Raw genomic sequence first — 25,220 nt, 5'->3', positions numbered from 1 at the left:
TGCAGACCTGGGCTTCCCTCCGCCCTGCAATTAAGCAGTCATGAAGACAAAAGTCTGCCTGTCAGGGGTAATTACTCTCTCAAGTAAATGCTCCCCCTTTCCCAACCTTGTGTGTTTTGAAGAAGCTGATTAATGCTTAAAATAATGGTGCTAGAATTAGACTATGCTATTAGGTCATACTTCTTACTTCCAGCTGTATGCACGGTTTATGATGTCACAATTCTTCATGACCTTATTTCCTTTTATGAACAATTGGCTATAAGTAAAAAAAAAAAAAAAAAAGGCAGAAAATGGCATTTTTCCATTTTATCCTCCGGAAGTAAGTATTGTCTGTAATATAGCATGCTGTCTGAGTCTGACAGAGCAATATGACATTGTCTTTTCCACCCTGTAAACTTCAAGAAATACCTTTGTCTTTCTCTAGTGATGTGTCACTACACGTGTGACATCTTGTATTCATACTTCCTCACACCTCCCCAAACCTGTTTAGGTTCAGAACGTTTACGTCTTTCAGTGATGACTAAACTAACAGCAATAAGAAATCCAGGACAAAAGGTATTCCCTAGCACAGGTTAAAAAAAAAATCAGTGCAGTGATTTATTAAATCACTGCAGTCACCAACAGCTGGGTTTTCTGGTTCAGTGAGTGAATCAGAGCCAGAATTATTAGCTGCCCACAAAAGTAGAAGAAAAAATTTGACAAACTTTTTCATGTCAAAGTAGTCTCTAATTAGGAGTATTGTTTCATAAAATACATGTCAGTAGTTTTTGTGATATGCTTAGTTTCTGTTAGCTGAATTGACTTGTTTTTGTTGATTTCGTCTGAGCAGATTAGGGATGGGCCTCTGACATCACAGCAAATGAATGGATAAGCAGGTTTGGGAACAAGTGATGCAAGATACTATCTTTTATGTCTGTTGTGTTGCACAATTTGCAAATTCTACAGTACTTAATGTGTCTTGTTATAGGCTTTCTCTAAGTTTAAATTAGTTACAAATTGTGGGTGAATTCTGTTCCCTTTGACCTAATTCTGAGTAAATATGGTAGAAGTACAAGCCATTGTCTAGTTTTCATCTGGACTGTTCCTGTATGCACATTGAATAGAGGCAATAGAAATTCAATAAAGCAGGTGGAAAAATAATGAAAGTATGGCTTTTGAGAGTTTTTAATGGGACCTTGGTTTGGCTTATATCTACAAAGTAGCCATAACAGATGTGTCTGTGGCAGCAATAGGGAGTCTGGATTTTTCTCGTCTGTTCTGAGGTTTGTAGGATACTGGCCTCAACAAGCGAATTAAATTATAGCAGTACAGCATTAAATCATGTAAAAAAGAAAAAAAAAATGATTACCCTCTTTTCTACTTCTTGATTAAAAATAACACCGGTGAGTACAACAACTCCAAAAGCCATTATAAAAACTGTGAAAAGTTTTCCATTTTTAATTTTATGTTGTATTTATTGTCGGCATAAAAATACTTACAACAGGACCGGCCCTTAGCATTAGCATATTTCTTCTTTATTTTTTACAGTTGAACTTTATTAAATTTATTTTCAATTTAAGTTGTATACAAAAACGAAATAAAGTTTTGCTATTGATGCAACACTACAAAAATATAATAACTCTAAAAAAAAAATGGTTAACACTTTTTTTTGTTCTTTCTTTTAGTGTGCTGAGATTTTTTTGGTTTTGCTTTCAGTTTTAGTCTATCATCAAATAGCATCAAAACATACAGCACAGTCTTAGGCACCTCTTTTAAGTTCAGCTTTTTATTTTATTTTATGACTTTATTATCGAGTTTGTACAAACACGTTTCTGATTTTTAAATGTGAATATTTCACCAATTCAAAGTTACAGAAAAAAATATTTGTATGGCTGAACAGAAAGCAGCACGTTATATAAGTGACCACTTCTTAGACAAAATGGAAGCTGCTGAGTTTTGTACGTGTTATTGGGAAGCATAATTGTGTTACTGTACCATGTTCTAGAACTTGAAGGTTCCTTCACCACTTGATGTCTATAACATGGATGACTGTAAAACTGGGTTTAGCAGTAGATGGGTTAGATTTGCCACATTCTCCTCTGGTGATATGAGCTACTGCAAGACAGGATGGTCTTTTGTAACACAATCAGGTGCTTGGAACCTGGCATGACTTGGTGAGGTAAATTGTAAATGTGCAATTAAATTAAAGTGCCATATGGGGTTGTGATTTGTATATTTTAAAAATCTTCAGGCGGTGTGACCCCAAAAATGGCGATGCCATCTCAACCTTTTCAAGTTTTTGATGAATATATATAATAGTTTATTTACATAATGGAGTGTTTTTGATTAATGATTATGATGGATCATTTGTGTAGTGTGTTAAGTTACCACAGCTTTATTGAGCTTAACAAAGTTGACAATAACACCGTAGCTGCTGCACACATACACAACAGCTGATGGACACACACAGACGATCACTAAGCCAGGGCCTCTAGCACCCTGAGGTATAATATATAGAAAGAACCTGTTATTTATGAGCTTTAGGCTTCAGACGCCACGCTTGTTTAATTCCTGACCTTTGCTTCCTCTCCAAAATAAAAAGCCTGTCATTTAGAGCCTGAACTAAAACTATAGTTTTAAAGTGCAAAGTTTTAATGGTGATTTGTTCTGGCTTGGACTTCAACTTGAGCCACGTTGCCATCACTACAAACACTTTAAAAACAAAGAGACCCTTGAGAGTGATGGGTGATCTCTGCCATGGAGTGTTACACCCTGATAGATAAGATGATCTATTCATAATGCACCGAGGGCCAGTTTTGATTGAATTAATGTAAGCTGGGTGAGAGGGTAAAGAAGCTTGTGTGTGTGTTTGCAGTCTGGAAACAGTTACGTGCTCAGGTCAGTCAATAATCCGATATGCGTGAGTTTGCTTAAACGGCTGCGTAGAAGCTGGAGGTGTCGGACAGAGAGAGCTTTGTTTACTTGACTGCTACTGTGAATCGTACGCAGCCGTGGTTTATAACTTTTAAATAAGGAAGCAGCTCTCTGGCCGCGTATCAGCTCTCGGACATGGTGCTGCTGACCTTCAGCAGACGTCCCTTTACGGGAAGACAGCTGGAAGCCTTTAGCTAGAAAGAAGATGGGAGATTACTACACACACACACACACACACACACACACACACACACACACACACACACATACGTGCTCGAATGCATTTCATGTGCTTTTACCTCTCTGTCAGTTTACAGACCTCAGTGCTGAGCGTGGAACAGACAAGTCTAAGCTCTTCCAGGAACTTTTGCTTTTGATCATTATAATGCAGTAGATGTAAACTTGGCAGAACACACTTGTCTGAGTTCACCAGTAGTTGAACTAAAGCAGGGTCTGTTTATCTGTAGTTGGTATTTTATTTTATTTCAGTTTATTGTATTTTTGCCTATTTGCTTGTATTCATGGGTATCTCATTGTCATGTTCACTGGAAGTTGAAATTTTTCTGTTGTCCTTTTTAATCTCGCCGGTTATATTACATAAGACCACTGGGCACATTTGTTACTTATTTTTTTCCTGATGTATGTATTTTCCAAATCATCAGCCTGGACTGTAAAATGTGCTTGTCACGTGCGCTCAGCTGTTTTTCTCGGTGGTGCTTTCCGTGCTCTCCCCCCTCCCCTTCCTAATATGCAGTTGAAAGAGACGGCTCGGTCCACAGGATATGAAACCACTTATTTCCTTTTGTTTGCCTGGATAATGGCTGGAGGGACACAGCGGCCTCTCTTTTGGGGTTTAGTGAAGCAAAAAACAAAAAAAACAAAACAAACATGAGTCACTTCAAAGACAGCAGTAAAAATGGGAAAAATGGACAATATGACTAACTTTACCAAAGAAATAAAAACAGCTGGTCTTGTGTTTTGGCTTTTTGTTCGACATGAAAAACGATAGTGGGCCTACACTTCATAGTGTGTCATGTGTAAATAGTCCAGCCATCTGTGATGAAAGCGGTTTGTTTGATCATAGAATCTTTTTTTTTGGTGTGATTCATTTTATTTTTGGAAAAAAGTATTATTATAATACCAATTTCAGAATATCATTTGTCAGCATTTTAAATCGAGTTTAGGCCTAATTGAAGTGCTCAACATGAAACAGGCTCAAAGATAAACTTCTTAAATGAAGAATAAAACATTAAAAAGATTCCATCTGCCAGTTTTTGCCAAATGTCTAAATAATGTCAGACTGTCTGTAACCTTCACAGCTGTTGAAGTAGTCAAGATCATGTAACTATCCGAACACACTTGGCATTTCTGGAAAGCCTAAGATGTCTGTCTGGAGAATAGAGTTTGAAAAATTTGGTTTAGTATTTATTTCTCTAAAAGAATGTCAGATTTCACACTTTTTGGAGGTAAGAACAGGTGTAGAAATGAAGTTGTTATACTGTCGTACATGTAGTTTCAGTCCTCATTAAGTCAAATATTAAAGAGTTTATCATTAACTCTAGTTTTTAGCCTTAAAGGTTTGCTTAATAACATCAGAAGCAGTTACTTTTTTCTCCTTGCTGCTCTTGTGTGGGATTTCCTGTAAGTGGGAGGATCCTTATTCTCTGACTCCTCCCTCCATTTTTCTGTCTCTCTCTGTCTCTCTCTCTCTTGCGCGCGCTGCCTATTCATGAAGCCTGGAATGTGAGCAGCAGCTATGTGGGTGTATTGTTCTCGCAGCACAGAAAATCTCTCGGCGACCCCTCGCCTGCTTTTCTATACTGCCGGCATTTCATTCAGCACGCCGATGCGTGCGGCCGCGTTTGTTTTGGAACTGATCAGAGAGCAGGGCACAGGCAGAGGTCCATCCTGATTCAGGCAACTGTCACCCTGTCACGTGTGACGTGTCTCCAGCCACAGAGGACATGCTGCTGAGGGCCAACTTGAGCATGAGCTAATTCTTATTGTCCAATCAAATAAACAGAAGTGAGAAGTGAGAATGTGATCTTGAGGAGGGGCCCTGACATGCTCCTGATCTCTCTGAACCCGAACCGACGCAGCTGCATTCCAGTCGCCATAGTGTGAGTTATGAATGGGGGTTGGCCATAAAGTAGGTGAAAAGCGAGGATGACGGAATTCCTTGGGTTTACTGACTTTGTTGGAATCCGATTATACACATCATTAAACAAGCACACATCAAACTCGATTGGATGGCCTGATTCAATTGGCAGGTAACACTTAAGAATTTTTCCATCCCCCTCACAGAGAAGCTCCAAGAAGATAATGCTTGTTGATGTTATCCAAGTAGGTCTTCCTCTTTGATGAAAGGACACCCATCCAAACTTCAGGTGTTAAAAATAAAACCGGTACGGCTGCATAGCTGCAAGCTCTGAGCATATGCAGCCTGTGGGCCTCCTGATGCCACAGGCAGATTACCCCTACAAAGCACAGCACCAGCTTCATCCCTAACTCACGCCTGCAGCATTTCCTCCAGAGTGATCCAGTACACTGCTAGCGTATAGGTCAGTGTCTTGTGAGTATAACATTTGGCGTCAGCTGCCATGGCGTCTCTGGGTGGAACGTGTCTCAGCTGGTCCCCGTTATGGATAAGGTTATGTTCTGACAGGCTGCTCCCATGTGTTTTTTTTTTTTTTGCATTGTTCAATATGAGCAGAAATGAGCTTTTTGCAATCAGATTTTTTCCATATTTATAAGTGGTTTGAATATACAACTCATACTGACCTGTTAAATTCATGCAGATTTCATTTTGAGCTTTTTTTTTTTCTCAGACAGTGTCTAAGATTTAATTATGACCACAAGACAACCAACATAAAGGCAGGAAATGCTATTTATGTACTTTTAGCCAAGAAAAAAAAAATAGGCTATCTTATAGGCTGGTGGTGGGAGCTATGGGCGTGGGGATCATGGCCAAAAAAAGGTGCAACTTCAAAACAGTAAAAGTAATAGGTCTGCATCAAGCAAAGAAGACAATTAAGGAGATCTGAACTTGCTGGAACTAGGTTAAAAACCCTTCAACACATTATCAAAACCTGGAAGGATGGTGCTGAACTGTCAACTTTGTGGGAAAAAAATGTGGTCGGAAGAAAATCATGAATGGAGATCACTAAAACATTTGGTGAAGTTGCATGGTAAAAAAAGAAACAGTAAAAACCATAGCTATGTTTAATAGTGAAAGTAAGACCATTTCCATACACACACAGTGTGATGAGAACTCACAGGATTGGGATCAAACAGCTGTGTTACTATTAGAACACCACTTGTGCTAATCATAAGGCTTTGATTTGTTAGAGAGCATAAGGATTGGGCTTTGAAGAAATGGAAAAATGTCATGTGGTCTGATAAGTTCAGATTGACTCGATTTCAGAGTGATTGATGAGGCAGAGTAAGAAGTTAAACATGTACAGCAATGCACCCATCATGCATAGTGGCCCCTGTACTGTCTTTTGTATGTTTGGAATATCGTAGTAGTCTCTGTAAGTACTTCCTGTGTGAGAATATAATTGTGCTATATGATCCAGGTTCATCTTGATAAAATAAAAAATTTTGAGCAAGAAAATATTACTCCAGATATTTAAAAAAATTTTTGGAACATTTCCTCAGTTTACAGCTCTCTAAACACAATTTAAACACTATTATTCTATTATATTTACATTAAATATGAATATTTTACTAGATTATTTCCTAACAGAATAAATTGTCAAATAAATAAAGCAATTTAATGGGTCTAATCCATGGCGAAATCTCTGGATTTCTGTCAGTTGCCAAGTTACACTCAGCAGTCTGTCAAATGAATCAATATGCCATTTCTGTTTGTTCCATAATGTGGAATGGTGCGCTGCTGTGAGGATCAGGCCATACGAGAGGGGAAACTTTCTTTTTTCCATCTAAGGAATAATTTATAATGTACAATAGGTTACAATAAAAATATAAAACATGTAGCTTTCTCACTTTAGCTAGAAAGTGCAGATGCAAATGGGAGAAAATGCAAGTGAGCTGTTAATAATGACAGGTTAAGTATATTAGGCGGTAAATTAGCAGAGGAGAGAGTGAGGGTCTGTGGGTACATGAGGGGGAGTGAGCGAGGTGGGGGACTGGCTCAGAGCCAAGGTTCGTTCTCATGTCTGCTGTGGCATTATTAACAAAGAGTGCTTTGTGCATGGGGACATTAGGCTAATATCAATCCACTCTTTTTATTTGTACTTTCTCCGGATGAGAGAAAGGGGCTAGTGTGCCATCCAGTGTTAATGGGGGTTTCGTGTGAAATGCTCTTTTGTTTTATAGCCCTCACTGGATGTATTGTAGCACAATTCACAAAGCAGTGGCTCTTAGCTGGTTCTGTTTCCCTGTTGGCTAACGTATGTGTGGACTTGAAGAGAGGAACTCTTCAGCCCTAGGAAACGTCTGGTAAAAACTCTGGTAAAATCATGGAAAGATTTCATTCATTATTTTATTACAATTTATTAACCAGAACTAGGCTGGAGGGTAAAAAAAAAAAAAACTATTCAAAGCTCCAGACAAATGCGTGATTTGTATGTTTACTCAGCTCAAATGCTCAACTTAAACACTCATTCTATCAAAACACTTACTCCACTCAAATACTCAACTCAAACACTCCCTCAACTCAAATGCATAGCTCAAATCCATAACTCAAATTCTAAAACTGAAATCTTAATCTCAAATTCTGCTCAAACACTCAAGTCAAACACTCCGCTCAAATGCTCACATTCCCAAAATTCAACTCCAGAGTTGTGTTTAATTTTTGCAATGTTGGCTCTGGTGATTTTTTTTTGGGGCCTAGTGCACAAGCGTCTTCCAGCTTCGGGGTCACTTCACAGGCAGCAGACGGTTTGCTCTTTATCTTGGAGGGAATATGTCCACATGGCCCACAAAGTCTCTCACTCACACCATGTTTTCCATGGCAGACGGAGCATTTCTTTTTTCCGGCCCGTCCACAAAAAGCGGCTGTCTTGGCAGCCTGGTTTAGTCCAAAGATCCCCCTGGCAGCCATCCTCTGAGGAGATTGTTGATGTATTCAGCACGTTCCTGGCACACTGGCTAAATTAAAAATCTTAAATGCTTGCTAGTCCAGGTTTTAACAGATCCAACTGCATGATCAAATTCAGAGACGTTGTTCCCCAGATTCATTACTTCTAATTATTCAATATATTAACCTGACTTTGGGAGTCCTTTTTTACTTTTTATTTATTAAATTTTGTTTTTGCTGATATGGGCCAATTGAGATTTTGCGTACATAGCAGTTCAAAAGTTATTCATGTAAAAATCAGTTTCCAATTAACCTAGCAGTACCGATGGCTTTTCAGTTCTGGAGGTATAAAAGCTGTTTTTATGTTAATGTCCAATCCAAGAATGTGCGACTGGTAGTGCCTTGTTGTCAGGGTGATGTTGAAAATGCGGCTCAGGCTTGGCCTTTTGCAGCATGCCACAGAACCACAACATTCCTCCTTACGAGTTTAGGTCCAGCTTTTCTTCAAGGTCACTCAGCCACCACACACAGACACATACACACCCATACACACATACACAATCCTGGTTTTCTTTTTTCCGCTATGCCTAATTAATGCATTCATATTTTGCCAAGCTTTTTGGAACTTTCACCTTTTGTAAGAAATTCAAGTTTTTCTCTTAGCAACTGTTGCATCCCGAAAGCCTATATGATACTACAAGAGCTCATTTTTGCACACTTATCAAACTCTGACAGCTTTTTTTACATTTTGTTTTTGTATGGTGTGTGACAGTTGTGCAGTCTTGCCATACTACAGCTCTACAATATGTTGTTCAATCTTAAGCTCATTTTGCTATCTAAGTTTTCTCCCATCTCCCAAATACACGCCAGTAGGTAAATTGGCAATGCCCATAGGTGTCAATGAAAGTGTGCATTGTGCCCTTTGATGGACTAACATCCAATCCAGGGTGGATTTACAGTGACACTGACCAGGATAAAACAATTACCGAAGGTGAATAAACCAATTAATGAATTTTTACTATCCTTTGGTTTATGGAGTTCCATGACAAGATGAGTTTTGGTGTCTATTAAAACCTTGTTTTTGTAGTGAAATGCATATCAATCTGACTTCCATGAAGGTCTCACCCTCATACCCCTCATACAGGACATCAGAATAAATAAACAATAAAGGTTCTCATTTCTTTGTTTCTCCCACACAGAATGACATCAAGAAATGCCTTGGTTGTATCTTTCAAGTGCCTTATAGATGGACCATGAGTTCTCCCAGTGGCTTGAAAAGGGTGCTTAGTAAAAGGGTTTAGTTGAAATTGAGATCAGATCGCTGTTCTTTTATATTGCTTGACACAATCCACTTGTTGTTAGACTATAGTCATTGGTCAGACTGTCTCAGAAACTGGGAGAGTGTCCAGCTTTGGATCATTATGGGTACGAATAGGATATTTCTAAATAAAGCTTTTGTATGAATTGTCATCGCAATGCAAGCAAGACAGAAAATAGAGACAGACTGATGTTTGGATGGTTTTAAAAAAAATCAAATGCACTGTTGCTCTAGCTTCAAGGAACAGCGAGCATTAATTGTAATAACATAATAATCTGAGCGTCTTTTTACTGTTTAAGAAACTGAACAGTAAAAAACTGAGCTTCATGGAGTGTTGATTTTAGTAGATGCTAACTGGAGAGCAGATTTCCATTTAGCTAATTCAAAATGTGAGGAGACTTAATACTTGTGACTTCTAGGAGGCTAATAAGCAGACAAAGCACTAATGTGTGGGGTTTCATAACCTGAGCTAGTTTTTCTTGTTTAAGTGGGCTGGCAAGGTGAGTGACAACACTGTCATTAACGCTGGGTGAAGGAGGCATTTTTCTTTCCCTCTTTCCTTCTCTCGTAAGCAACTCTTGCAAATCTGTGCCAGGTCTATAGTTAGCTTACCAATCGACAGCTGCTGCCTGGCTCTGGCTGCTCTCACCCAGCCAGTTGTCCTAACTAGTAACAAGAGGAGTCACTCACAGACCCTCTAAAACAGCTGAAGAAGATCTGACGGGGAGCTGGTTCAACTTTCCACTGAACCATATAAGCATTTAGTGCTTTGGGCATATACAAACAAGACAGATTGAATAGCTAAGGTGTCCTCTTCTAATGCATATTTTTGTCCAGCTCTCAGAGTAGTACGCTTGGCATCACTCCTTAAGTCAGCTTTCACAACAAGACCTTTTAAATATGTTATTCATCTAACTCTTGAATGTGCCAGCAGATTCCTCCACAATATTCGGTAGCATGTTTTTTTTTATGGCAAACATTAATGATCAAGCTCGACAGCACTAGCCATAACTTGCCTCAGGCCTGGGGAAGGTTTCAAACTTGTGCTCCATCTTCAGAACTGGCAGCATGGCAGCAGTTAAGATGACTATAATTAGTAGCGCATTCCACTTCCTGCCCTTCCCCTCCTTTGCATTTTAAAATTCAATTAAATATTTCTAATTCCAGAATTTCCAGCTGGTGCCCCTTGCTGTGGCGCAACAATTCTGAGCATTTGAATCTGACCCCTCATGATCCGTCTTTTAGACAGCTTCACGACGCCCTTTGCCTCGGCGTCCCTGTGCTTTGAGTGGAGCGGCTATTGTGCTAGTGACAGTGGGGGTAAAACCCCTAGTAACCTGAGAATGGCTTAATTGGGAAAGTAGATCCTCTGCTTTTTGTTCTCATTTTCGGTGGCTGCGAGAACCCTCATACCAGTGCTCTGATGTCATTTTGGTCCCTTTTGGAGAATTGGAGAATACCACTGGTTTAGCTAAGCCACGTTACATTAAGCACACTCCCTCTTTTACAACGATAGCTCATGGGGAGCATAGCAGGTGGCATGAAAGAGGTTTTATAACTGGCATTCTAAAAGCAAGGTGAGCAGGAAAGGCCAGTACCTGTAGTTAGAATTTTTATCCAAACCAATGTCATGTCATATGTTAAGGCCAATCAATTTTACAAATGTCTATATAGTATGTGTAGTGCCAGATGCATTTTCTTAGGCCATCATAGTGCAGTGAGTTCAGTTTTTTTGAATATCTGTGTGAGTTAAATTGATCTCGCTTCTCCAGAGTCAACCAGTCTTGTCTAAAAGCTGTAACCGTCCCCAGAGTTCTTAGTCTGGACCATGGGCGAGGATGAAAGTAAGACGTGCCTTTATGTCTGACTGTGGTTCTGCAGCATATAATTAGAAATCAGAAGCACTGTCAGATGTGGGGAGGAGGCTGGGATTTAGCGTTCTTTTGGCAGTTTTATCCCAAAGAACCAGAACACAAAAAAGTGTCTGCTTTTTCACTGTCTGGTGGAGGTCAATTGGGTCAGTGCATCACTGCATGAAATGTGCACCTGGACTGAAGTGGTGGGCACATTTCTAAGAACTTTCTGTTGGTTTATAGTGCCTCCAGCTCCGTCTTTTGGGTGTGTATTCAATTTTTTTTAAATCTTTCCCCGAGATATGACTCAGGCCAGGACGCTAAAGCTCCAGTCTAGGAATGCTGAGCAGTTAACTATTTAGTTTCCAGTGGTTAAGGTTAAAGGTTATTATGATTTACGTTGGTAATACTGTGTATTGATCAGAAGGTTCTTATTCATTTTCTATAACTGCAGCTCTGGCAGTAGTTTCAGCTGTAAGGATTATCTTTAGGAACTTGCCCAAATATGTGTACATTTCTGTAGTAACATGCTGCAAAGACACTTGTAGGTACTGTAGACCTTCCACATAAACGGTTTAAAAATTATTTGTATTTGTTGATATAGTGATGTTTTTTTAAGATATGTTTTGCAGTTTGTAAAAGAGTTCAGACATGGTCTTCGGGACTTAGGATGTTGTAGTTTGTGTGTGTGTGTTTTTCTTTTTCCGTAACAAAACATGTTGTGTATTCCCCCATTATTATTGCTTAACATTATTACCTTAAAAAGACAAAAAAGAACCTTGTGCGGCTCTTTTAATAGTTGCAATATCGGAGCAAAGCAGGAACTGTCTCATTTTGTAGATACTCTATATCAAACATAACTACGGTAAGTGGATAACAAACATACATTGTGTCTTTCACAAATTAAATAATTAAAAAATATTGTTGTCAAATTGCTTGGATATAATAATAATAAAACATTTCCAAAACTGCAGTTATAAAAAAGTAATTAATTAAGTTATTTAATAATACTTAATGCCAGCCATTAAGTATCATTTCTCACACATAATGTAATGAATAATATATATATATTTATTACATAGCCTTATATTATATGCTAAGCTATAAATCTACATGTCAAGGCATTTGATTTAGGCATGTGTGTGTACAAAGAGCAAAGCTCAGTACAGGGCCTGTTTAAATGGTGGCAGCTGCTGGATTATTCCCAGGATCTCCAGTTTGCTGCTTATTTTTAGCCCCCAACTGCACCGAAAAGCCTGCCACAAGACAACAGGCTGCATCAGTGCTTCACTGTCTGTCCACAAACAACAACACACCAAAAACACAACTACTGTTGCTTTGAAGATGAATTTTTAATTATCAGTCTGTTTGGGATTTAACACTTATTCCTGTTCTCATCTTTGCTGGCACAAGATCCAGTATAAATGCTCTTTACATCTTGGGCTAGTTTAGTAGTATTTTGGAAGACAATTGCCAACACTCTCCATGAGGAGGGTAAGCCACAGGTCATCGCTGGCTCTTTGCAGAGTGCTGTATTGAAGCATATCCATGGAAAGTTGAGTGGAAGGAAAAAGTACGTTATAAACAGGTAATGGGGGTGCAACACGCTTGAAGAGGACTGTCAAGCATAGTTGATTTAAAAACTTCTGAGAACTTCACAAGGAGTGTAAGGAGTCTGGAGTCAGTGCATTAAGAGCCACTATGCACAGAAGTCTTCAGGAAATGGGCTACATCAGTTACTTTACTAGTGCCTAGTAACTAGAGACAGTGCCATAAAGCGTCTTACCTGGGCTAAGGAGAAAAAGAACTGGGCAGTTGCTTAGTGGTCCAAAGTTCTCCTTTTAGAGAAAAGTGAATTTTTTGGTATGGAATTTCAAATTCTGGAGGAAGAGTGAAGAGAGGGACAGAACCTAAGTTGCTTAAAGTCTAATGTGACGTTTCCATCATCATTGATGGAAAGGTCAGATAGCCGTGTACCAGGATATTTTAGACCATTTCATCCTTTCAGCTGCTAAGAAGCTTTATGGAGATGCTGGGTTCCAGCAATAATTTGTGCTGAAGGAATCCTGACCAAATATCGAGTGCATGAACATACTTTTCAGAAGTTGGACATTTCTGTACTGTAAATGTTTTTTTGATAGATGTTAGGACATATTCTAATATAATTAAAATATTTCACTTTTTAAAATAATAAAATAAATTTTGACACTTTTGTTTTAAGTGAGAAAGGAAAAACCCTTTGATCTGAAGCCTAATGTAGTTCCAGGAATATTTAAATAAATTATTACAGTATGCAACTGTATACCCGACTACCTTTACCTCTACCTAAATAGCAGGTGCTGAACGAGTGCTTTAGTCCTTTAGTCTGTACAGCTTTCTCACCTCCTCATCAGTGCACTCAGCTTAAACACTGATGGGTTGAAAGCTTCAGCTTTTAGGCAAATACAGCTGTCAACCACATTCTCAGTTGCATTTGGGAACATTGAATCTAATTAATGCTTTTTTACTACTACTCTTTTAATTTTTCATTTATGACATTGAGCATCATGAACAAGAAAAGAAAATTTATTTACTTTCTTTTAAAAATTTTAAGGAAACACAGTTAAACAAAATAAATCAGAATGGATTTCCATATTAATTAAACAGGCAATTAACAATAAGGTAGGTAAATATTATACTGCCCTATTCTAGAGCAGGCATTACTATACACCAGTAATACCACTAATATACCAGTAATCTAGTGTTTTTTAAGGCAGGCTCGGCTATAGGTTACAGTGTATGGACAGTGTGGAGAAAAACTGAAGTGAAACCCGACAGTATGGATTACTCCATGGAAAATAGACTATAAGACTATAAAAAAATTAACTTTCAAAGATGAATGGACAGATAAAATCCATTTTAAATCCATTTTTTTTGTATGAAAAAGCAGTAATGTGAGGCATCACAAATAAAACACGGGACGTTAAAACAAACATATCCGTAGCAGTCCGAGGTAAGGGAATGTAAAATAACTGACATGAGGGCACAGTATGTCAGAGCAGCTTTCACATTCCTTTACAGCTCAAATGAAAATGAAGAGTCACTAAAAGTTTTAAAAGAAATAGTTGTTTGTATTCCTTATAAATACAAAAAAAACATACAAGCTGATTAAAGATCAAACTGTCCACATGTTTAACGTAGTTACTAATAATCGACAAAAAAAAAAATTCTATTGAAATTATATGCAAATTTTAAACTGCTTAGTTTTATAATGAATGCATATATGGAGTCCTAGAATCTTAACACAAACTTGAAACTTCTTTCAGCCTGAAAGAAATTTTATTCACTCCACCTTATTAAATTGTAATTCCAGTTCTGAAGCGTATCTTTTTGCATAAGTGGCCTTTTTATAGTCTTGTAATTTAACCTGCAGAGCTGTACCATTTCATCCTACAGCCCAGATTGAACTTTTTGTCTTTTATTATAGCATCACTCGTTACAACTGTACGTCTTATTTAACAGTTATTACAAAACTGATACTGATATTGTTGAACACTGCAGTATGTAAATTCACCCTAAAACCTCTTAGCTAAATATTCAATGTTTTGTGCTGTGTGTTTATAATTATAAATTATATGATGAATGAATGAAATTAATAGTTGTTTTTTTAATGACAAAACCTGACTGTGATCCCTTCTGTTTCTTTATTAACAAATAATATTGTAATAGAATAATTAAAGGTAATTAAATTTTTCGCTAAGATCATAAAGTTTTAAGGTTTCAGCTTCAATCTAGAACCCGTACTGCTTTTCTGTTTCTTACATTTGATTGCAATGAATCTGAACAGGTTGCTATGGGAATCTTTTAAGCAAGCTAAAACCTTAAGCATGTTTTGCCAAACCCTGTTTTCTTGAAGCAAACCATGACTGAGACTAAACATTCATCCATTTTTACAGACCTTGGTATTGGTAAAACCTGACTGTGCTCCCTTTTTCTGATTTTATTGTTCTCCCACAAATGCTATTGTACCTTTGCTATTGATGTCTGAGATGTTGACCAAGGGATTCATTACAATTTAAAGAGTTTTCGGTAGACGTTTGGTAATTTTTTTGGTAAAATGCCTCATAAATGTTAGTCAAATTATTGTAATTAATTAACATCATTATGTTTACTGACAATGTCTTTTTTCTTTCAATTTTTAACCATAATTACAAGGATTTCAGGATTTTTAATAAGGAAACTTGAAAACTTTAACTGGCTTTAATGCAATAAGCCTTTACAATTTGCTTAATTTAAAAGATTTCTACAGGATAAACAAAACCATGCAATGGCGTTTAAAAAAACTCTGAGAAAAGAAATACCATAACTTCCATGAAAAGCTCCAGACATTCAAAACCCAGCAGGTTTCCCAGTAGGTTCTTGTCACTTGGGTGTAGAGACTGTTTATCGCAGCCTATAGAACTGAAGCAGAGAGAAAGAGAGAAAGTTATTCTGGAGTTGACTGACAAGGTGCGAGTGAAACACTGCAGTCAGGACCATGAACTGTGCCTACTCCTGTGTCTTTAAACACCTCTCACTGAGGCATGACCTGAATGTTTACGTCTAGGTGTGTGGTGCAAGTGATTGCTTTTGCTGGTGGGGAATCTCATTCGTCACACACACACAGAGGCTGTGGTTTTAAATGTGTGTGTGTGTGTGTGCTCTTGTCTGTGTAAGTTTAGATCCCTTAGGGCTGTTTTACTTTCCAGTGCTAGCACACTAACATTACGCCCAGCTCTAAGGTGTTGTGTCCATTTGGCCGTTGTTTTTTCAACCCTGATGTTGCCCCAGATCCAGCACCCAACCACTGTGTGTGTGTTTTAAGTCCTTCTTTAAACAGATCACTACTGTCGCACAAGCTTAGCCATGTGAAGCTTAGGTGGCTCTCGATGCAGATTTCTTCTATCAATCTTATCTATTTAATGCCTCCTTTTTTTGGACCTGCTTTATTTCAGCTTTACATTTTCTAAAATCCTAAAAGAAAGATCTTTTTTTTTTTTTTTTTGCGTTTTTATGAATATTGTATTTTGCATCCAAGCAAATATTTAGGACAAAATGAAACAGGGCCGAGTGGCATACAAGGTGTACTCTTTTGGGGGGGAAGCATTTATCTTATGTCACATAATGTTCCTTCAGTTTGTCTCTGCATTCGATCAGAGCAGGTTGTTAGCAGACTTGAAGCCCTCAACTATGCCTTTGGAAACTTTTTTTTGTTTTAAAGCATACCAGGACTGTTCATTTCTACTAGCCATTTTCCTTTTCCTTTTTAGACCTGACCCAGGACACAGTTGACTGTGTTGACCTGCACAGTGTGGATCTCTAGGCCTGGGGTCATAATCCCACAGCTGCTGGATGGACAGCTGCTCCACCCAGGCCCTTAGGCCTCACAGACTGCTGCCCCATCCCCCACCATTCTCTGCTTCTCATAAATCTTCCCTCGGTGGATGGGAACACACTGCCTGAGAATCAACAAATCAGGCACTGTTGACATTTTTCCTGGAAGTCCTGGTTTGAGTTGTTAACCAGTACAGTGTTAATGCAAAACATGGAGATAGAATTGTGGACACACGTACCAAAAATACAGAGAATGCCTTTATTTTTACATGTTTAACAGGAAGCAGTAGGTTTTACCAGCATGTTTGGTCAGAGATTTGGAAAGGAACATGTTTTTTTGATTGACTGATTATTATTTAATTGCTGGTGAGTATTACAGTGGATCCAGAGTCATTCTCAGACCAAGGTGGAGAATTTAACAGGATTTATCACAAATTATCTGCCTGCACGTTTTTAGACAGTGCAAGGAAACCCAGGTTCATACGGGGAAAGCATGCAGGCAGTCACCTGAGCCAAGGCATAAACACGGCACCGTGGAGCAGAGAGTACTGTGGGTTTTTCTACTCATTGTGCCCATAGGCCAGCCGCTCAGGGCCAAGCAGATTACGTATATAGGCTGTGAGTTTTTATTCATAGTTGCCCAGAAAACAGTTCATCAACTAGAAAAAGAAAGCTACCTGATTCCTAACTGACTTACGCGCGACAAAAGTTTTCGCCAAGTATTTATGTTTAAACCTAACGTGCTTTACAGTGGTATATAATGCACTACTTGTTCCCACTACTTGCTTCACAACACATTGGCCAAGAAGGGATTTGCTGACTGACATTTGTACAAAAAGTAAAGTAAATTGCTCGACATGCTACCAGTTTGCCTTGAACTAACTTGTTTGTCAATTATTTTGGTCTGTGATGTACAGTAATGGGTCAACTGGGAATACAATACTAGCAAGGTGAAATTTGTCATATTCCCACCTATCATAGCAGGGGCAGGCATACATAGCAGGGATAGGAAAGTTTAATTATATGGCCTAGTCAAGCAATAACTAACTGTGCATGTAAACATACTAAATGAAGAAAGCAAGCCAAGTATAGAGCAAATATTTCTGTCCTGCTTAATTCATGGCTTCCAGTTAAAAATGTCTGTAATTAAAGCTGATAAGCCAGACACAATTAATAATTTTTTTTGAACAAAGCGAGGTCATCATATTGCTGCTTATAGCTGAAACTTTGTGCAAGAACTTGCTGACTATGTCCCACGTTACAAACTCTTAGCTTCACTTATCAGCTGCATACAAACTCGGCTTCAAGTCTTATAAGTTGTGTTATTACTGCATAATTATACAGTGTAAAGATGACACTTTTAAGTTAAAATCACTTTCTTTTTTTTCATATACACATGAGGACAGAAATGTAAGCAGTTACTACAATGTCCTGTGATAGCTTGAACTTCACCAAAAGAAATAAAAGACGAGGCCAGATCCCCCTACCCTGATAAGTTTCATCTGTGACTGAAAGTGAATAAAGTTATGAGCGACATTAGCTAAGTCAGAAGACTTGGCTAATTTTATTTTGTAATCATAATAAAATGGGTTTCATCCAAAAATTGAGCTGTCGTCCATTTTTTTTAAATAGATTTCTTTGGGATTTATTAATTTATTTTTTTTGCATATTTCCTGATTCTTTCTGAAATTAATTCTTAGCTATGACAATAAATAATTGTCATATTTATGTTATAAATGTTATTATTCCCCCTTGGCTTTTTTTTTTTTTTTAGTAATGCTGTTTGATTTTTTTTTTTTACTGTAATGTTTTCCACAAGTATCATCAGGTTCTGGTGTGTCGTTATGTATTGTTTTACATCTGTTAGTACCTTATACCTATAAATTGCATATTGTCTGTAAAAGCTTGTTGTTTTTGTGATGCTCCAGAGAGCAGATTTCCTGCTCTGCCAAGGCCAGGCAGCAGAGTGGCAGGAAACGGGCTAATCATACCAGTGCTTTGTAAATAAGCCTGAGTGAGTCACACTGGGCTTGAGGCCTTTTATGCGTGCGGTGACTCACTCTGCTTCCACCGACATTGCCTCGCCTTGGATTTATGCACTCAACAGGATTTGTGTACAAACAAGCCTGTGCAACTGAGGCATCTAAATCCTTTGGATACAAACCTTCATTTGAAACGTAATCAGCTTTAATGCCCTTTCACGCCACATGATTACTGCCTTTATGTTTAATGTTCATGAGGTGCTTGTAGTGTTTAGGTACCTGCAGGTGTAGTTTGGGACAGACTTCCAAGAGAACTGTTGAGCAGGTTGTATTGTGAAAGATGTGTGTGTGTGTGTGTGTGTGTGTGTTGTAAACCTTTCTCATTCGGCAAGGTCAAGGGGGCAGCCAGGAGGAGGACCAAATAAATTTCACAGTAGAAACCAAGAAAACCACTACAAGGCTGTAGGATACACTGGCGTGTATAGTATGTGGTGTGTAGCAATCACCTTCAAGGAAATGCACTCAAGCTCATACTTCACAGTGTAACCGTGACTACAAAGCTAATCATGACTTTAAGTGACCCTTTGTATTGTATCTGGGTAAATAACTCATACATTCAATATATTTATATTTGTATGGGGTTAATGCATGTTCACCGTAAGAGACTAAGGATTTTTTTTTCATAACAACGCAACTTTACTCAGTCATACCTTATTGTGCAGAAATCAGTAACACTTTTTAAAATTTGTAAATGGCCTTGACCACCTTAAAAGACTGTTTTGTTTTGTGCATTTAAGCTATGCTTATGTTTCAGGTTATAGCTATAATCAATTATTCCCACCTAAGCATCTACTTTTTTTAAATTTCTAAATAGGACAATCAAGCAAGCTTGTCATGTTACCTAGAAAACACAGAAAACCTACTGACTGTCACAAACACTCTTACCATAAATGCTAAATAAATGTCTTGTTAAGGAAATCTTTACTACAAATCGTCACAGGCTTTCGTACTGATAATTTTGTTAATATGGTCATATACAAAATCCTAAATCTCCTAATTAATTAATAAAATAATAATAATTTTCCAGAGTTACAATTTTCAACTAGAGCAGGTCTGCAATTGTGTCTGGTAATTTTATTCATGTCTGTGTTTCTCTTTGTAGTCATGTTGAGAAGATCACTACATGGCAAGATCCTCGCAAGACCATGGCAGCCAGCATGAATCAGATGAGTCTCCATGCGCAGGGCACCAGCAATAATGGTGGTGTACAGGGGCGCTCCATGACCCTGTCACAGCCAAACCTCGGTGAGAGTCTTGACAATCATTCTCCTCTCCTTCAGGAACATTGTTGTCTCTTTCAAGACCCTTTAAGATAAAATATTACTTAAATATTCTCATATCAGTGTTATAAATGGACAGGACATCCTTAGCTTTGCGGAGAGTTTGACTGATTTCGTTTGATCGCTGTAACAGTCGAACAGAGCTCAAGGAATCGCAACAGTCATTGTTGTAGTGGAAAATCGAAGTGTATAGTATAACCAGAAGCAGGTGCAGACATCCTTAATCTTCCATAGCTACTTGTCAAGAAGAAGAGAATTTTCATTTATTGTAAGTTGACTACTTATGTTTACGTTCATCTTAATCATACCCAATAATAGCACATGACATGATGTCAGAGAAACACAAAAATGTTGCGTTTTTTTTTTTTTTTTTTACAAAAAGTAACACACAATTACAACATGACTTTTTGTGAGAACAGTCATATTTGGACAGACTGAATACATGTGGAATATGTCTGATTTAATGGTATTTTTGTGAGACAGTGCTGAGCCTGGCTGTTTCAGAGTCTTTCTGTAGCGTGAGATGTCTCGTTTGTTCTTGAGACAGACACAGTGAGCCTCTGGCCAGTGGCATAAGCTGGATCTCTTTCCCTCCTCATGAAGCCAGAACAGCAAATTGCTTCCAAATGCGTTTGCCTTGTTTGACTCTTTTCTCCTCACAAATCCTGATTTGTGATGAAATGGAAAAAAGGTGTGTCTCATGTTGTTGCCAGCCTTTTAAGGGATTCCAGAAAAAGAGTGCGAGAGAGATGGAGAGAGCCACACATCATCCAGTTCATATGTTTATCAGATGAGCTAAAACATTTTTTTCTGTTTTAATTTTTATTATATTAAGTTGTACTGAGCTTTAAACCCGATCTTTAGGAACACAACTGTAATGGCTTTAAATTTAATGGGTTATGGTGAAAAGTATTTAAACTGGATGGATTAGTGGTCATTGTGCTCGTTGGATTCTTACATGAACCTGCACTATGAGTTCCAGTTAAAGCAAGAGGAAGTAGTCGCTACTCTCCTTATCGTATTTTAGTGAACAGAGTTGTTTAGCCTGAAAGAACAATGAGTACACCACCCTGCTGGACTTGTTCAGACATTGTGTTTATGGAGATGTGCCACATCTTACTTGAAAAAAAAAAAAAAAACTCTGATGGAAAACAGAAAGATGCTTATTCTGGAAGTATAAAAATATTGTGCAGATTAAAGGATAGCAGATTTAAAGGACTATTTACATTTGTGCTTATAACATTAATGTTTTCTCAGTAATAAAAAGTATAGAGAGCCTAACCTGCGCCTATAGCCATCAGGAATACCAATCTCTGACCACTGTTTATTTACGCACTCAAAAATGTAACTTGTTACTGGGATGGTACGTTTAAGGATATGTACAGTACTGTGTATAAGTTTTGTGCCTTCCCTTTCTTGTTGTTTTTTTTTTCCAAAAATGTAGTCTCAAGGAGTAGTTTTTCAGGCTTCCTGAAGGACATTTTGGCTTTCATTTTTTAGCACGTTCATTTTCAGTCCATTCTCTGTACCTGACCAGTTTCAGAGGAATGTTTTTGTTTTATTAGCCACGCAGTGGCCTATGAAGCATTCAAGCATTTAAAAAACAATTAAATAAACAACCAATTTTTAAATTTGATCTTTATTTACATTGTAGCCTGTCACTGTGGAGTATTTGTTTCCATTTTTTTAATTGAATTGATATAATTTAATTTATTACGAAATGAGGGTGAATCAAGACTTTTGCACTGTACTGTATATTTGGCTGTTGCTTTCACCTGAAAAAGTAAACAGAGGGTACCTTTAAGTTGCATTTGTGGATGCATTGGTATTTCTTTGCTGCCAACATGTTTAATCCAATTTGTGAGAGCTTGATAATTAGCTGATCAGGTAAGTCCAGAGTTAAGAAATGTACAACTCTTCAGGGTAGTGGGTCTTGAGACCTGGGTTGAAAACATTTAAGATACAAGTAGTTGTCAGGTCATATGAGTTAAGGGGAGGAACACCTTTGTTCACTTTTCCAGGTCAGGAAGTTTACTCATGATAAAGACACATGTCCTTCTATTTGCCACCTAAGTGACAAAGAAAGCAACAGTTGTTTGGCAGTTTTTGCTGGATGGAGTGTTTAAATAAGCATGATAAACCAGCAATGTTATTTCAAAACTTCTGTCTACCATGTGTGCTGCTGTATCAGATGCCTTCAGACACCATGACGGACATCTTAGTCCTAGGGAATGAACAATGGATTATCCATATAAAGCTCTAGACCTAGTGATCAATATTACTCATTCCCATATGTCTCTCTAGCCTTCTTGCTTTTTCTCTCTCTCTCTCTCTCTCTCTCTCTCTCTCTCTCTTTCTCTCTTTCTTCTCCTCTCAGTACAGTCCATCCCCCAACTCCCTCCTCCATTTTTCCAGTAGAACAATGCTAGCTTGCTGGCTGACATCCCACACTTGTCAAGAAGGGATTTCTTGCTCCCTTTGTTGTTTTGATGGATTTTTTCCATTGCTTTGTTCTTTTCTCCTCTGTGCAGGGCCTGACACGTTACCTTTCCCCCCTAGTCTCCGAACACTTCTAGGCTATGGATTTACACAATGGCAAACTTTAGTTTGACTTTATTTGATTTGGCTGTGTTTACAGGATAGCGCATCTCAGAAGTTGCATCTCAGTTCGGATACAGTGTATGTTTTGTGTTGATGAATTTAACTCCTGTTCTTCATTTGATTAAATTAAGCCCTGAGATGCGTAGGCACCAAATCATAAGCAAGAAATGCTAAAAGCACACCTGGTTGATCTGGAGCTGTTGTTGTGCTGTTGCTGCTTAAACAGGACAGCTGCCGGAAGGCTGGGAGCAGGCAGTCACACCTCAGATAGAAATTTACTTCATTGACCACAAAACCCAGAGCACATCGTGGCTCGACCCCCGGGTGGACTCTCGCCTCAGTAAGTACTGTACCCTCCCCACGTTCCCTCCCTTCTTGAGCTTTTCTTGGACGCAGACCAGCAGCAAATTGAATCCTACAAGCCTTTACACCCCTCCAATCCCACCTCACTTGTCCATCTCCACTTTTCCAGAATCCTTCCCTACTCACCTTTTACACTACCCAGTGAGAAAGGAGCAAACATGAAGGCATCTGCTAATGAACTCAAGCATGCTTAGATCTGAGCTTGGAGTAGAAATGGGAGAAGGGAAATGATTTGCTGCAGCCCATAGCATCTATTCTGAGATCACTGTTCATTTTTATCCACTACATAGTCAAGCCACAGCTGTTATTGGGTGTGCTATAGAACAGACAACCCTGATTATGAAATTGATTTTTTATATATATTTTTTTGCCTGTTAATTTGCATGCTGTTTGTTTGTGTGCGTGCGTGCGCGCATGAGTGTGTGTGCATGTATGTGAAACTTATTACAGCTAAATGCCTGGATTTATGTGTCTGTTCATGTGGATGGGTGGGTGTGACTGAAGGGAAGATTAGTTTAGGAGTGGTGGTCTCTTTTAATAAAAGAAAATTTTGGCTCTCCTGCAGTGAAGGGCTGGGAAGAGCCTAGGGCAAGCATTCTGCTAAATCAACTTGAACTATTGGCTCTCTTCAGGAGGAAATGATAAAAAAGTTTATGATAACCAGACAACACATTATAGTTCTATCTTTCTTTCTTTTTAAATATCATGGACCCTTTAAAAGCTTTGTAAACGGCATGACTAGTTTGTCCGCTCACTTTAAGGAAAAACAGGAGACCATATCTTGTTCTGGTTTGATCTTAAAATGGGAATTTATAAATAATCAAGTGTCACTTACTTAGCATCTGAGGAAAAACACACCCTATGCTTTTTAATTTACTTTCACTTCAAGATTCTTTGTTGTATTTGAGAAACAAAAAAATCCCATAGATTACCTTATGGTAAAACTTCAAACTATAAGCTTCCTACTTTTTCATGCTCCCATTAAAGTGTTTTCATAGTAAAAGTAAAACACAGCCTTTTAGTAGTTAAGCAGAACGTTAGCCTGCAGTATTTTACCAAATTGGTGTCTCCTTGATATGTTTGTTTCCATGAAGCTATGCCATTTTTGATAGATTTTTTTTCTAGCTTTTTATGTAAAGCACTCTGTTGAAAATAAAATGTATTAAATAATAAATGTAATATTTGCATCTACGTTACCCCTAACCACCTGCTAAATGTATGTTCCTCTATAAGACTTTGCGAAACTAATTTGAACTACTGCAGTGTTAACAAGTGTGCAGGTGAGTTTGGCTACTAGTTTTAATGTTAGCTAGCTTGTTACTATGACTTGTGTTTTAGTAAAAAAAAAAAAGAATAACAACCTAGCTTGTTAGCTAGTGAGCTTTGCTAGGCTTTGTTCCGTCACCTCTGTCGAACAGAACAACATAAAATGTGTGACACATCTCCGGACATGGAATGCATTGAGCCACTATCAATTGAAAACATGGTGTGGGACAGTTTATTTCCCCTTGTGTATGAAGTCCTTAGTAGCTTCTCTGGTTGGTGTCCATCCATCTAAGAACTTTGTTCGAGCTACTAAAGCTTCGAGCTTGTTCAAGCTACTAAAGACTTCAACTAAGGAAAGTAGAGGCTAATGGTGATTTACATTCATGTTTTTTGTCTCCTGTAGTACAACCATGGTAGAAGCTCCGATCAACATTCACTCTTGCATTAACATATTATGGGCAATTTGGGAACACCAGTTAGCCTAATCTGCATTTCCTTGGACTGTGGAGAGCATGGGGAGAACATGCAAACTCCATGTACACAGACCCTGAGACTGGAATCAAACCTGGTCCCTGGAGGTGCAAGGCGACAGTGCTAACCACAAAGCCATCGTGAAACTCCTGGCATCTTGTTGGAATGTTGAAATAGGTCATATAGTCCAGTCCAACCAGGAAGACTTGAGCAAAAACATTACTGACTACGATTTACTATGTAAATCAAGACCTCTGAGAGAGTGGCAGAAACTCATTTTGATTACCCTAGCTACATCGGCCATTATTTTGCTTTGAAGTGTTGTGTGTTAACAAGCATCATGTGAGGATTTACCTTTAATTAATATGTAAATTCAGAAAACATTAATTAAAGGTAAATCCTCACATGATTTACTCTATTAACTCTATTCTCAATAGAGTTAGTGGTGGAGTGAAAATAGTTAAACAGAAAGTGAGACCTTTGTCAACATTTTGTCTCGGAGAGGAAAACTGAGGGAGGAAATAAGCGAAGGAGGAGCGTGAAAGAAGGCAGGGGTTCTGTGCGTGCGAACAACATTATTGCTGAAGCTCTAACCCCCCCGCCTTTACCCTCCAGTGAATCTAAGCACATGCATTCGCACTCGCCCATACTCCCTCTCGACTTTTGGCCATTGGCTTCAAGCCACTTAATCTTGAGATTATCTCACGCCAGAGTGTG

At 38.3% G+C, this 25,220-nt stretch overlaps 1 protein-coding gene across 2 annotated transcripts in view; it reads left to right on the top strand.

The window, feature by feature from the left end:
• Window positions 1-25,220, top strand: part of wwtr1 (WW domain containing transcription regulator 1) — a 39,976-nt gene that overhangs the window by 3,334 nt on the left and 11,422 nt on the right. For both annotated transcript variants that reach the window (XM_053513248.1, XM_053513247.1), the window contains exon 2: window positions 19,625-19,767. In XM_053513248.1, the coding sequence (XP_053369223.1) occupies window positions 19,625-19,767 (143 nt within the window). The remainder of the gene's footprint in view (window positions 1-19,624; window positions 19,768-25,220) is intronic.

The sequence above is a fragment of the Clarias gariepinus genome, chromosome 15 (genome assembly GCF_024256425.1).
Source record: "Clarias gariepinus isolate MV-2021 ecotype Netherlands chromosome 15, CGAR_prim_01v2, whole genome shotgun sequence".
Taxonomy (NCBI): domain Eukaryota; kingdom Metazoa; phylum Chordata; class Actinopteri; order Siluriformes; family Clariidae; genus Clarias; species Clarias gariepinus.
The sequence above is the reverse complement of the archived record's forward strand: the minus strand, read 5'-3'. Positions and strand labels throughout refer to the sequence as shown.